The following is a 16,077-nucleotide window of genomic DNA, read 5'->3' on the forward strand; positions in this document are numbered from 1 at the left end:
ATGCCCCCTTTTGGGTAAGATCTGTCAGTGGTGCTCCAAGTTGTGAAAATCCTCTAACGAATCTCCTGTAATAACTACATAAGCCAAAGAAACCTCTTAAATCTGAAAGATTTCGTCAAAGTGGCCAATCCAAAATAGCTCTAATCTTCTCTTGATGTACCTGCACACCTTTAGTATTGATCATGTGACCCAAATATAAAAAAATTGTCATACCAAATTCACATTTAGAGGCTTTTGCATAAAGGGATTGTGATTCCATTATTCCCAAAATCTCATCAATATGTCTCAAGTATTCCTCCCAAGTCTTATTGTAAATCAGTATATCATCAAAGAAAACTACCAAATATTTCCTCAGTTGTTTATTAAAAATATGATTGATACAAGACAGAAATGTTGCTAGAACATTTGTTAGTCCAAAAGGCATGACTAAAAATTCATAGTGACCATAATGACAGTGGAAAGCAATTTTATGAATATCATGTTCCCTTAGCTTAATCTAATGATAACCTAACCTCAAATCAATTTTAGAAAAATACACAGCACCATGTAATTAATCTAACAACTCGTCAATTCGGGGAATTGGATACCTGTTTTTTATAGTCTTTTTATTGAGGGCACGGTAATCTATACACATGTGTAGAGTCTCATCATTCTTTTTAACCAGCACTATCAATGAAGCAAATGGACTCAAACTAGGCCTCATATGTCCTATATCCAACAACTCCTTAATAGCCTTTTCTATTTTTCATCTCTGAATGCCTTAGGATGTCTATATAGAGTAGTGATAATTGGCTTTAACCCTTCTTCCAATTCAACAGTATGTTCAAAACCTCTAGCCAGAGATACTCCTAGAGGTATATCACTAAAAACCACACAACGTGAATCTAAAGTCTGCAACAAATCATCTTGGTAATGTTTAGGTTCAAAACTTTTTATCTTAGTGGAGATGAGGCATTCTGTTGACCAAGCCGCATCACCATGATGGAAAATGGCCTCCATCCTGTTAGCAGATATGTTCCTTGGTCCACCATTTGACATTCCCCTGAGAATTATCTTTTTTCCATCAATTTTGAAAGAGAACTCCATGTGCTTGAAACTCTACGAGTATTAATCCAAGGTCTCCAACTATTGAATTCCCAAAATAACATTAGTGTTAGCCAAATCATCCACATAAAACTCATCTGTCACTGTATTAGGTGAGGAACCTTATGTGTGCTTACTAAAGTAGTACCACCTACTACTTGGACATCAAACCCTTCATGCTTTTCTGTAAGTAAACCACGTTTTTTAACAAGAGCAATATCAATGAAATTATGTGTACCACCACTATCTATCATAACAATAACTCGTTGTCTGTGTAAAACCCCTCTTACCCTGAAAATATTGTAATGCAGAGCCCCTGTCATGGATGCTATTTCACCTTTCCCTTGTGTATTTTCCTGAGCATGTTCTATGGGATTTGGGTTTATATTTTCCTCATCTTCACTGTCTGATACTACCTCAATATAATGTATTTTCCCTTTTCCCAAACATCTATGACCTGGTACCCGAGCTAATTTACAATTGAAGCAAAGCTTCTTTCTCCTAAGTTCATCTCGTTCCTCTTTATCTAGTTTACTTTGAAAAGGTGTGTTGTTCATGAAGGGTTTTTTGTCATTTTCTGATTTTCATGGCGGTCCCCTATTAAAAGTTTTTCCCTTAGAAGCAGGCTCTAATTCTCTTGCCCTTTTAATGGTTGTTTGTAAACAAGGAGGATTTAGAGATTTGACCCAACCTTTAAGAGCATCAAATAACCCATCTATGAATATCACGATTTTTTGTCTCGCTGTAATCTCAGTTACCAGAACTGCTAATTTTTCAAATTCAGAAATATATTGTTCCACTGTCCCTGTTTGTTTAAGCTGAGTTAAATGCTTAAGATGAGGTTCAGGATCTTTAGAATCAAACCGGTCTATGAGTCTCTCAATGAAGGTAGCATATCTGCTGATCTAATCATGACCCAAAATAATTTTCCCATGGTGCCACCACTCATGTGGCACCCCTTCTAAATGTAAGGTTGCATATTTAATTGCTTCATCTTCCATCATAGGATTCAATTGGAAATATGTGTTAAGTCTTTGCACCCAGGCTCAAGCTGTTGTTTTTCCTGGTCCATCATAATAAGGGATAGACATCTTACTAATTTTTCTCTGTAATTCATTGTTGTAACCCCATTGTCCCTTAGGCCTATGTTTCATCCTGACATCCAAGTATTCTCTTAAGGTCATTGATGATCTAAATTCATTCCCTGAATGTAACCAATCCTGATATATTTCTTCTTGTAATTCTAGTGGAAGGTTCTCTTTCAAGCTGAGGATTCCAGGGGTGAATGTAGGAATGGATGGCCTTGAGGTTGTAGAACCCTCAGGCTGGTTATTTACTGAATGATCCTCCTGTCCACCATTTCTCCCTATATTATTCTGATTTTGATTGAGACTATGGATCATAAAGTGAGTCAACAAATTAGTCATACGATTAACATTATTCTGCATATCTTGTTGGCTCCCTAGCAAGGTTGCAATAAGATTCCTAGTATCATTTGTGTCCCCCATGTTATTGTTTTGTTCAAAGATTATTTCTTTGCCTATTTATGTATGACTATCTTCAATGTCAACTTGTAAGGAGAACTAGATGACTCTATTGAGGTGTTAGGATCCCTATTTTGTCAGACTCAGGTATTGCAGAAATTATAATTTCTTTTTTGCATGTGTCTGGATTATGTGATTGTCCCCACAGGCTGGCAGGAATGAAAGCTCTAATACCAATGTTAACTTCCAAGGTTCTAAGTATATTTCTAAATGCAACCTCCACTAATGATTTCAACACAGTTGTAAATTCTGAATATTAATCTCTGCTCTAATTTGTTAGTTGAACCTTGTATACGAGATCTGTGCTTATTTCTACAGAGTTTGTTTACATTTCTTTGTTACACAAAATTGATATATGTAACAATGGTTGACAAAAAATAATGGTTTTGTGTAATGAGTTCAGACCATAACAATACACCTTCAATCTGAAGTGACAAGTATTTTTGCACAAGAAATCTTGATTTCTAAATTCCTTCATTAATTAGTTACAGACATACAAGTTAGCAACAATACAAACAGTGCAACTGTAAAGACGTATTAATTCCAACCAATGAAGAATATCAACTGTGGTGCTCACCAATTTGTCTGCTCTTCCCAACTAGGAAGGAATACATAATAATTCAAATGACTCGCTTAGAATCTTCTATGAATCATCTGATGTTATTATAATTTCCAAATTTTACTTGTCGTGCACATGAACTAGGAAGATGGCTTCAATTCTCCTGAATGGACACACATAGCAATTGAACTTTTGTAAGCCGTTTATAAATTTCTATTGTGCCTTGTGGCTCTCTCGTGGTTTATTCTTGTTTTGTTGGCAATCAATATTGACTCCAAATGCGACAGTGTGCTATTCCAATGGGACCGACAAATTCTATTGTCTTCTTCAAAGGTCTCCATCTATTATTCTCCACTAGGCCAGTCTTGGGGAACTAATGAAAAGATTAATTCTAAGACCAAATGCTTCCAAATTCAATAAGTTTGTATTCAATTCCGCCTACTCTCCAAGTTACCATGAGAAAGATAGGGTGGAATTCCCGTGAACTTCCGGAATTGCCAAACTGTCTTCATAATTAAGTCTTTAATATTTTGATCAACTCTGAAATATTTATTTATTCTCATTATTTTCTCATATTATTAATTAATCTCTATTAGTTCCAAAAATTAATTATTATATTAATATGTTTTGTTTGTCTTCATAGGGAAAATCTTGGAGGGAAATTACTATACATCAAATTCGCATCTATACCAATCATACAAAATGCACATATAAACATTATATTATTACAATACAATGCCATACTTCACTAATCAAAAAGATAAGTCCTTTATATCAAAAACTTTAGTCCAATCGGCCTTGCAATGCTTGCACATTATCTAAAGCTCAAAACTATCTTCTGTCACGTGTGAGTTAACATCTAGGATGTCATCCCAACCTTGTTAAGTAATTACCGAAATGATTCCTTAACCTAAATTCCAATATTCTATTGTTTACCCTGTTCTGTCCTATCAAACCTTTCTCTGGTAAACTACCCATAACTTGCCCAAAACTTTAGATTTCTTTCCGTGGGCTTGCATGTGTGTTCTCTCGTGTATGTACTCCCTTCCTCTAAGTCTGCATAAGTTTATGTGTTTCCTGTGAAGCTCGCCGAACAAAACTCTCTAATTGTTTCCTGTTTAACAGTATCATTCTTAGACAAATTTCTAAATATATTTTCATCAAACTTAACCTTTAGTTATGTCATCTCAAAATGAGTGATATGTTGCCATAAATGACAACCCTATGAACTACCCTTAGCCAAACTGCCAACAAGAATCGCCATAAACATGCGGCAACCAATATCTGATAATGTTCAAAAATTAATCTAACATACTTAGAATGTTGCTATAGTCATTTCTTACTTCTGTTATAAGTACCTCAGACTGCAAAACAAAAAAACACAGAGATTTTGCTCAATTTTACTAGTTAATGCAGACCCAGACGGACTCACAGTCCCAAATCCGGACCCTTCCTGGACTTGCAGCGAACTCAAGCGCGAATCTGGACGCGCACAAACCCGGACCCAAATCCAGGCAGCAGGGTCCAGACCTAATAACGCAAACTTTGAGTTATGATATGAAGATTCTCTCAATTCAAGATGAATATCATTGCTTTGTGTGATGTGTGGCGTATTAGTTAGAAGCAATGTAACACTAGTACTGGGGTACGTCAAGATGAGTTTCCAGGAAGGGGGAAAAATGGGCCTCATTTTTGAGACAGCGGTGGGACGGCCAAGGGACGGTGGCAAGGGGAGGATGGACAAGGAGGGGTGTTGTATAGTATACATATAGAACTTGAAATGCTTGTTATGAAATGATGTTTCAATAGAGCATACCAAATTAAAATACTTGAACATAGCAAAATTACAACATGAACTAGAACCATTGAGCATTCAAAAATCAAAATTCAAATAGAAATCCAAGTCCCCATTCCAGCGGCAACACGGTTGCGGAATGGCAGAGGTGGGGGTACTTGGGTACGCAAGTACCCGGTGTGGGGACGTCAAGGGACAGGCACTCCGAGGTTTGGGAAGGGGGTGCGAGTCCCCGTGTAACACTGAGAAGCATTGTGCTCAAACCTCCATTATTTAATAAAATAGATATTTTTGGGGTGTGGCTGAGTTTTCCCTTCAAGTTGAAGGGTTTTCCCAAAATAAACTGTTGTGTCTTTTTGTGTCTTAAGTGTTCTTTATTTGTTTCTTCTTGTTTATCTTTATTTCTAGGTAAAAATTGAACTCCACTTTCAATGGGGTGACCTCCAATAATCAGAAAAAGAAAAAACCTGAATTTGTTATTTTGAGGTTATGATGATTTTAGAAAATGCTTATCCTCCTTATTTATAGGCTTAACTTTTAAGTATATAGGGTCGAACACCCTTGTCTAAATTTAGAGGGCCCAGAATATTAACTTAAAATAATGCTAAGGTTCATCATGAGACAAGTGCTTCACCTTATTATATTTAAAAATAAAGAATATTAGTAACCTATTGTTTTCAACAGCATTTGCATTGGTAGTGCGATCAAACTTTACAATGCACAGTAACAATCAAGGGTAGCAAACAATTTATAAAAGGACAACATGGATGCTTCAGAAGTATTTTAAGAGAGAAACTGAACTCACCGTTCTGCTTGAGCATGCACTAGAAACAGGTTGGCCAACAAACTTGCTAAATGCATCCTGCATCACCAATACATTGCAAAGGGATCTGTGAGAAAAGTATTATTGTAAACAAAAGAGCTATAAAAGGATGATTCAACGAACAACTCCATTAAGAAATTAATAGCAATAGATTCACACTCTACATTATCTATAAATCCAAACATACTGAGCTACTAAATAATATAGTCATATCCTGAAAGAAATGGAATCATGGATCATCAATAATTGATTATTAGTCAGTCAATTCAGTTGTACCAAGCTAATGAGGAATACAGTCAAATTCTGAAAAAAGATAAATGCAACCATGCATGATCCGATGGGGCACTAACAAGCCCCCTTGTAGAATTCATTTAAATAAATAAACAATGTCTACATGAATTAAAAATTTAAAAATTTAACAATCTGTGATGACAAATGCAACTCTATTTATGTGTGTCTAATGGAGTTTATGCATACAGCTTAGTGTATGAAAATAGTTTGATTTTTGCATGTATTATAACAGCAGAACATTAAAGTTGCATGAACTTCATATTTATGATGAAAGATGGAAAAGTCAACTATGGGTGTCTGTAATGTCCCCAGTCCCAAGCTAAGTTCTTTCTTTAGCAGCAATATTTAGAATTAGATATTAGATATTTTTCTTAGAATTAAACAATAGAAAATAATAAATAATTTATATATTAAGTGACTAAGTTAAACAAGTCGCTTGAATAATGATGGTCGGATCTTCTGTATTGGAAACAAAACATTATAAAACATGTTATTGGGATTGAAGCTCATCATTGGGAATAGTTTATTAATTTGTATAGTTTGAGTGTGATCTCAGATTGGCAGTTTCAGCAATTGGAGGAAGGATATCCATCGCCATCAGTGAAAGATCTGACCTAGGTGGCATTGGAGGATTTATCTGGATCTTCATATTGAGATATTAATGGAGTTCTTCATCATTGGACTATGACAGTAAGAGAGTTATTCAAAGGGTAACTTTTTGTTTTCCATAGTTGTTATATTTACAATCAGGCAACAGCATCCTCCAGATTAAGCCAGAAAATAGCAGGTCGGGGAATACAGACTGCATTATAAGGGATTTAATCTTTTTCATGAGCCATATCAGAGAAATATATGTATTTTTTCAACATTTTGGAGTGCAATTTCTTTTGACTGTGCTCCTTGGGGATTTAAGTTTGGCATATGTAGTCGAGGGACGTACACAATTATCAATCATTCATTGCATATACAGCAGCAGTATTTGTTGGAGACTATGAACTTGACCGGAACTGTCCCTTTCATTCATTGCACAAACAACAGCAACAGTTGATAGAGATCATGTACTTCACCGGAACCATCTCTTTATATTAGAGTAAGTTTTAACAGAGCAGTGTGGACGGGATGTCAAAAAATAAAGCCACTATGAAAGGAACGAGTATTTCTCCTGAAAACATTTTTAGGTGGTAAGTTGAAATCAAGGTGATACAAGCCCGTGCTCATTCTGAGCAGAATTACCATGCAAAGGAGTTATGTGGAGTATTCAAACTACCAAGCAAGTTTCCCAATGTAACCAAAATTGGATTTTCCAGCATATAATTATAACAAGGAATGATATCATATCCAGCATTGACGAACATAAAATAACTAATGGGCTATTTCTACTGTCTAGGGTTCTGGTGTGTGTTATTATGTGGAATGGCCTGATCATAGAATTGTCTCAGTGCCAGTGGCACAGAGCTAGTTCCCTACAAACTGTTGCATTCTCCATTCTGTCTTTTTTTAAAGGTCAGATTTAATTATCCTTCAGTTTATTATAATCAGAATACATTATTACTTTAAGTATGTTATACTGAGAGTATAGAATTACTTGTACATATGATAATCTCAAATTTGAGAAAACAAACAAATTGTAACCTGTTAGATATTAAAACTGTAAAGTAGACTTTGGCTGAGAAAACATTAACAAATATCATTATAGTGTCTGTTGAAAATGAAGTGCACACATTAACTAGGATGGATGACATGAAAAAGCCTATTTGAAAAATTCATCCACAAGACACCTTGAAATCAGTATTAAAAAACTATTTCCCTTATTGAGTTACGTAATGTTAAGATTCAAGAGCACTATGGAATGAACGAAATCAGCCTACTTACACATGATCCACGACCAATATATAGTTATCAAGTTTGATCTGATTTATAAAATGGGCTGAAACAGCAATATCTGGGGTGATTCAAATTCCTGAGATATCAATGTTCAAATTTTGGAAAAACACTTGCAAAAACTCAAAAGAGTTGTATGCAAATGAAAAGCCACCTCATTATTCGAAAATGTAAGAATATATACAATGATGGAACATCAAAAGTCACCTCAGCCATGAATTCGAAATGTTTATGTGGCTATAATAAGATAACAATATTTATCTAAAACTATCCAAAAACTAGGTATTTATTTACCCCAACTTGCCGGGGTCATAACTTTTGACCTAGAGCTCGAAATTCAAAACAGTTTGTACCATTGGAAAGAAGAACTAAAAATCTAGTTTCAATATCTAAAACAGGGAGCCTTTGGCTGCCCAGTTTTAGGGACCGATGAAAGTTTTAGGGAAAAGCAGTTATTGCTCATTTTGGCCACCGCTACAATGAAGGGCAGCAAGAAGGCAACAAAGGTGCAACAACAAACACCTTAACAGGCAGCGATACAACAAGATCCATAATCACACCTAGCGATAATAACTCAACTTTGAGTCTTTCGCATCAAAATAAATAGCAATCAAGCTTAACCCAGGCGTCCTTAAGTTTAGTTTGTTGGAATTGCAGAGGTTATCCGTGGAGACGTGGGCCTGGGTTAGGGCCTATTGCGGAAGGCAAAGACATTATTTGTCTCATAGAGACACATGAGCATGAGGGATGTAAGACCCCATTGTTTGAAGGCTACTGGAAGATGGCAGTGTGGAATGAGGCAGCGGGAAATGGTAAAGGTTATGGAGGTATAATGGTTCTAGTAAAAGAAAAAGAAGGTCGTGTCATTCAGCTGGAAAAGACTGATTCTAATAAACAATTTATATGGCTCAAAATCGTGGAAAATAACACTCTTCTCAGGATTGCAGCTTGTTACTTTGCTCCACAAGTATCTAAAATTTATAAAAAGTGTGGTTTAGATCACAATGACCCTTATGCTACGTTAAAGAAAGATGTTGCTGTTTTTTCACAACGTGGGGATGTCCTTCTCGTTGGAGATTTCAATGCTAGGACAGCAAATTGGCAAGCAAGTATTTTCAGCTCCGAAGTAAATGATAACCCCATTTGGCTCACAGAAGAGAGAAATCATCCATGGGATAGAATATCCGAAGATGCTAAAGGCTGCAATCATTTTGGGGAAGAATTGATCACTTTGTGTGGCACATTTGATCTAATAATCTGTAATGGTTTGGCTAGATGGGCTAAGTCGGGCAATTTCACTTGCAACACATACAACGGGGCAAGTGTGGTAGACTATGTAATTTGTTCGCAGCATTTGTATAATAATATTGAAGAAGTTGAAATTGGAGAGCACATTTGGGATCTCAAATCAGATCATAGACCACTGTACGTAAATTTGTATTGGGCAAAGGATAGACGGATTGGGGCAAAAATCCAAGGCCCTCAACACCCACCTTCTCAGGGCAGAATTTTGTTAACTTCAGAAAATAGTAACACTTTCAGGGCTGCTCTTGAGGAACTTTGTATGGGACACCCTATGTATAAGCATGGTGTTAATAGTCATGATTTATCAAATCTGATTCACAAGGCTCTTTCAAAATGCAAGAGAGCAAAAAATAGAAAATCTGAAACTAATTGTTTTCCAGCCAATGCATGGTTTGATAAGGAATGCAAGAGGGCTAGGAGAAATCTAAGGGAGTCAAATAAAACTAACCTTGACATTAAGACCTACAAACAGATCCTAAAGAAGAAAAAAATCGATTTTATGTCCACAAGGAGAGAGGAGCTAATTTTCTTGGGCAGAAATAACCCCAAACGTTTTTGGAAAGAACTCCAACCAAGGAGGAAGCAAACTGAAAATAATATTACTGCCACCCAATGGTTTGATTATGCTAAGAAACTTTATGAACAAGAGGGTGTAGTGGGACAGCCACCTTTGGTCAATGATACCACAAATATTTTTACTGTGCAAGAGATAGAGACAGGGATTAAGAAGTTGGGTGGAGGCAAAGCAAAAGACCTTGTTGCGCTTCAAGCTGAATATTTGAAGTGGGGTATGAAAACTCTTGCACCGCACATCACTGAAATCTTCAACAAAATCTGCCAGGAAGGGTTTCCGAAAGATTGGACAATCAGCCTTGCAATACTGCTTTTTAAGAGTGGTGATGTTAACAATCCCTCCAACTACAGGACTATAATGATCAATCCCCTCTTTGCTAAACTTTTTGGCAGTATGATAGAAACTAGGATCAGCAAATGGGCAGAAGAAAATCATAAACGTGCTAAAGGGCAAGCTGGTTTTAGGCCAAAGCACTCGACAGTGGATCACTGTGTCACTCTGAGACACATTATTGAAAAAGAGTGGGAGAAAAAAGAAGAGGTTTTTTGTTGCTTTGTTGACTTCAAAAAGGCTTTTGATACCGTTCTGAGAGACAAGCTTTGGTTGAGGATGGAAGAATTGGGGATTCCTAGGCATCTCAGAGCTGCTGCTCATAGAATGTACGAAGAGGTGAAAGTCAAAATCAGAACTTCAGATGGCATTTCAGAATGTTTTAGGAGCGATATCGGGGTCAAACAGGGCTGCCCTTTATCCCCTACTTTATTTGGTTTATATATTGACAAACTGGAAGAGTGGTTAAACACGCAAGAGCGTGAAGGCATTCAGCTAGGAGAATTTGTTATAAAGCTACTCCTATATGCGGACGACCTCATTTTAATTGCCAAATCTGCTTGTGGTTTGCAAGATCATCTATCTTCTCTTGAGCGCTTTTGTAGAATGGTGGGGATGCAAGTCAATATCAGCAAAACCAAGGTTATGATTTTCTCTAATAATAAAAAACAGCATCAACATGAATTTTATTACAATGGAAGTGTTCTCGAAGAAGTTGCGGAATATAAATACCTTGGCATCGATTTCAACAAAAAACTAAGCTGGTCTAGCTGCAGGTATAAAAGGACATTAGGTGGATGGAAAGCTTTCTACGCTCTTCAGAATAGGTGCCGTGAAGCGGAGTTGTGGGATTGGAAAACTATTCAAACCTTGTTTGGTCTTCTTGTGCTGCCAGTTGTTCTTTATGGGTGTGAATTATGGGCCAGCAGCACTACTATAGCACAATGGAAACAAATCGAAGGAATCCAAAAGCGCTTGATTACAAGCAAGTTTAAAATTAAAAGCACTGTTCCATATGACATCATGCTAAGTGAAATGGGGGCTGCGCCTATTGAGGCACTTGCTATGGTTCGCCTTTTAAGCTATCTAAAAAGAACCGAAAAAATGGAAGAGGATAGATGGCCAAAAGTTGTCTTTAGTGACACACTATGTAAGCGAAAAAGGACATGGATGCAACAAAACATCAAGTGGATGAGTAAATGGAATATTCATTTCAATATGTGCCCCACAAGTAATAAAGAAATAAAGGTCTTTGTTATGGAGAAATTCTACAAGAGAAATTGGGGAAGCGAGATTGGGAGGAAGAAACTATATTATATAAATGAGTTCAACCCCACTTGTGATCAACTCGAAAAAGTGTACATAGGAGCCAACATTCCTTGGAGAGCTAAAATTCTTATTGCTCAGCTGAGAACCAACTCTCACCAACTTCGTTGTGAGACCGGGCGTTGGAAGAGGCCAAAGGAGGTTTGGGAAGAGAGAATTTGCAGATTTTGCAATTCTGGGAAAGTGGAAACTGAACAACACTTTATTCTAGAATGTGAGGCCTACAAGGATAGCAGGGATAAGTTTGCGGATACTATATGTGACAGTTCTTGGCATAACCTGTTCAACGAAGAGTACATTGAGCAATTGGGGGGGCTCATCATTAGTCTACACAAGAGGCGAACAGCGCTACTTAAGTCTGCTTGAGTTGTCTTGCTGTCCCATAGGCTATTTTTGGCCTCGTGGACGTTAAAATTTTATCTATCTATCTATCTTCAAATTTTGAGTAGAAGACCTCCGAAAAATTCATTTACTAAGACCTAGGGAAAACTTTTTAAAAATATGAAAATTTTTTAATTTTAAATTTTTTTAGTTTGAAATCCTTGGATATTCTGGATCAAAGTTTGTTGATAAGACTTTAATGTTGTACAAGGAAACAAAGGCTAATGTCGATGAGCTTATGTTTGAATTTAGAAAAACTAAGGATTCCTTCAAGAACATTCAAATGCCTCTTCTAGAGTAGAAAATCAGATTTTCGCTGCTAAACAGTTCAGGGAACAAGAAAAATGGGAAAGGGCAATAGAACTCAAGTGGATGATTGAAAAGCTTTGACAAAATCCAAGAAATCTTGGACTTAGAGAATAGTCCTAATTTGGCATTTTCAGGTGATGCTGGTCTAAGTTAGAATTTGAGAATACTTTGCAAATTGTTAATAATCCATCATTTGACGTGAATATTAATTTGATTTCTGATAACCCTCTCTTTAAGTTGGTTGATGGAGATTGTACCAATTTAAGTGATGTGATTGAAGTTGATCCCAGAATTTGAAACCCAGGTGCAGTTTGCAGCAGTGAGTTGTTGAGTCAGGGTTAAAGTTGTGGATGACATTTCAGAATTGGTACAGCTGTCCACTTTCCAATCAGCCTTATAGAGTTTTGATTCCTGGCACACCAATGAGTTTCTATAATTTTACAGTTCTACAGTGGAATGTTTTATGGCTTGGGTTGAATTGTAGAGGTGATCTAGCCTTTGGAGATTACTTTCTGGCTACATCCATGCCCACTAACCCTACATTACTGTTAGTTTTGGTACTTTTAGTTGCCTTGTATTCATTTGGATGTTGACCTGAATCAATGGTTTTGGACCATCAATTCAAAATCAAGTCCTTAATTTTGTCATGTCGCTAGCAAACCAACCTTAAGTCCTCTTAAAAGAGTCCTCAAGAGTGGTCAGTTGTGATTTGGGTCATGTGTATGTAAGTTAAAATTTTCTTCTAAATTCCCCAAACCTTTGAACCATCTTGAACTTCTCAACCTGTTTGAACTTTTGAACTCATTTGAACCTTTCGAACCATTTTGAACTCTGTTCAAACTGGTTCAAACCTGTTCAATAGTACGGAATGTATCCCATATGCAGCTAGCAGCGGGTCCCGGTGTTCAACAATTGCCAGCCAAATATGGTGTTGATTCAGCGAAATACCGGGAGGTTCAGAAACAAGTGCCAAGTTGAGAGGTATGGTATAGATGACCTGGCAATAAAAGAGGCAGAGATCTCACTATAACATTCTTGTACGATAATCATTTAAAGTTAAGGTGAAGGGAAAAGTACATGATAGGTGTCGTGGCTATAAAACGGAGTGTCGCATGCAATGCAATCATAACATGGTGCGGGAAAATGGGTGAAAAGACTGGTAACTAATTAAGCTTGCCGTAAAATGTCAAATCAAACAGTCCCCACGGCATGTAAATCTTTTTACATCCCGATCCCTAAGATTTGTTTTAATTACATCGTCAGCTTAAAATCTACTTTACAAAGGTGGTAGGTTAATTATCTTTTGCAAGAAGCGACTGCAAAGGAGAAGTACAAGGGGTTCAAAGAAGTCTCTTTTAACCAGTTTTCAGCATGTTCAAGGTAATCTCTTGCAACTTTCCCTAGTTTGTCTTTCCTACAATTTTTCCTTTACATGAAATGTTGGATAGCTGTTATTGCCTCTTTGCAAAGGAACCCTAAGGTCATCTCTCCACTTCTTTGGCAATACTAGCAATACGCATTGCAGAGGATTGTTGATTACTGACACGGAGCTGAGGGGTGTGGATGTAGAAGCTACTCATAGTAGGCTATATGAGCACTTAGACGAACCCTTTGTTGGTGAAATCATTGATAGATAGTGGTCTGCTATCAGCAGCATCTTTTCCTCTTGCACCTATAAGCCCTGAATTGATACGAGAATGTGTAAGCCATCATGACATTAAAACAAGATGTATAAGGAAAAATGATGGAGGGATATCAGTTTTTGTAGACCGCGAAACTATGATGCCCGTCTTTAAAATCCTTGAACAACCTTTCACGGATTTCACTACCACACAGTCTCTTGCCGAGTTCAATGAAGCCCCTGACAAATATCGCAATGTCATAGTCAGGCATCGGACTTAGAAATTCTATAAGGGTGGTTCGCACCTACCTATAGGTTTGAACAAAGGTCATATGAAACCTCACATACATGATTTCATGGTCCTTCTACACAAGGTTAGAGGTTTCCCCGATGCATATCTTTTTGAGGAATAGATGTACTTTTACATAGATATCATCTTGGAAGGGAAATAATATTTAGATTGGAGAGAATTGATTGCAAGTTCCCTGAGAGGACAATGAATGAATGATTTTAATGATTTCCACGAGACCACAATAGTCTAAGGGACCAAATGAACGCAGCACTAAATATTTTCCATATTCCTTTCCATTTCCAATCTTCTAATATGGATCTTAACCAAGAAATCCGCAATTTGCTTGATCTTGTCAACTTCAAATAAGCTATGCATGTTGTCTGCGTTTAGGATGACATCATAAAAAGTTCGGATGTTGTCGTAAGCTGTGCACTCTGAGAGAAAATGCCATTTTGTTTGAATAGCTCCCATCCTACAAAACATGCAAATCCGCTGCTCCTAGCCTCTTTGGGCCTCTTCCATCTACCCGTCTCGCACCTGAGGTGATCAAATCCTATCCTCAATTGTGCTACTAACTACTTTGCCTTACCTTTAATAGTAGCCCCGAGGTACGCTTTCTCACCATGATCCCCAGTTTGGTTGAATTCTTTAATGTAACACTTTTTTTCTACCAATGTTATTATTCCACATGGCATTTTGAGACTTCTCCCTAACAATTTTTTTAGAGAGAATATCAAAAAGGATTTCTTTTTGTCCTCATACTTGATGTATTGCTTGGCATGCACACAAAACCTTACGGCTATTCCACATGAACCATGGGATCCGAATATCATCATTTGTAGCTATTGTTCCTTGCTACAAAAGAATCAAATCCTTATTGACTATAGAAGGGTTCATGATGTATTTATGGCTAAACTCTCTTTTGAACTAGTTGGTGTGCCCAAACAGCGACTCTCACCTGAAGCTCAACAAATTATTCAGACCTACAGAAGCTTTTACATCCAATTTCCAAGGTTCACTTATATCAGAGTAGGAGGTTTTTAAGAACAACCCATGAGATTATCCAGGTTTGCTACGGATTGTTGGTTTTCAATGATCGCTGCAAATGTAGTTGCATTGCCTTTTATGGTGTATGTTTTCCAATGGCAGCGATATCACTTTTATTTATATTAAGGAAGAGACATGGAGAGATGTCTCCTCATTAGACATGTCTATCCATTATTATCTAATTAATATAATCACAAAAGATTATTTAACTATATAATATCTCATATATTTAATACATATTTAATTTATATCTATATATATAGATATATATCAAATGCATATAATATATATATATATATGATGGAAATATTGTCATTGATGTCAAAGGGTTTTTATAAGCATGGACAGGTTGTTAGAATAACCATCATCAATGTCAAAGGAACAAAAACACTTGTATACAGGAATTGTCAAGAATGATAGAATGACACTAATAAATTAGTGTATTGTGTGACATCAACCATATTGGAGTAAAGAAGACTGATCCTTTATGTAGTTCAAAACAAAGATATACAGGAAGCAATGACAAATCGTAGATGTAAATTGTTTAAATTTTTTCATGAAATCATCAGTATAAAATTGATCAATGCCAATCAAAGACAAAGTCAAGGTGACCAAAATAGTATTGAACATAAAAATCACATGGCATCATGCTAAGTGTTATATGCTTCAGGAGCTGTGAACATTCATCCTATAAAGATATGAATTATGAAGTTTATATACAGTGACTAAAACCAGCAGCAAAGGAAGTGCAGGAACTGACATAAAGAATACTGATTATAGTGAGAGAAAGAAATAATTTAGATAAAACAATGATTGTAATTGAAGTGTCAAAGATAACAGTAATCCATGTTTAAGAGAATGATGAATACATTTCAGAACGGTCACACCACAGGTGCAAACATTTCAGAAGGATTAT

At 36.6% G+C, this 16,077-nt stretch overlaps 1 protein-coding gene across 2 annotated transcripts in view; it reads right to left on the reverse strand.

The window, feature by feature from the left end:
* LOC149568571 (Pseudouridine synthase family protein) overlaps positions 1–16,077 on the reverse strand; it is a 213,173-nt gene that overhangs the window by 148,648 nt on the left and 48,448 nt on the right. For both annotated transcript variants that reach the window (XM_089821466.1, XM_089821467.1), the window contains exon 2: positions 5,787–5,843. In XM_089821466.1, the coding sequence (XP_089677592.1) occupies positions 5,787–5,843 (57 nt within the window). The remainder of the gene's footprint in view (positions 1–5,786; positions 5,844–16,077) is intronic.

Source organism: Cupressus sempervirens, chromosome 3 (assembly GCF_028749045.1).
Source record: "Cupressus sempervirens isolate cs-2001-9-10 chromosome 3, ASM2874904v1, whole genome shotgun sequence".
In the NCBI taxonomy this organism is placed as follows: Eukaryota; Viridiplantae; Streptophyta; class Pinopsida; order Cupressales; family Cupressaceae; genus Cupressus; species Cupressus sempervirens.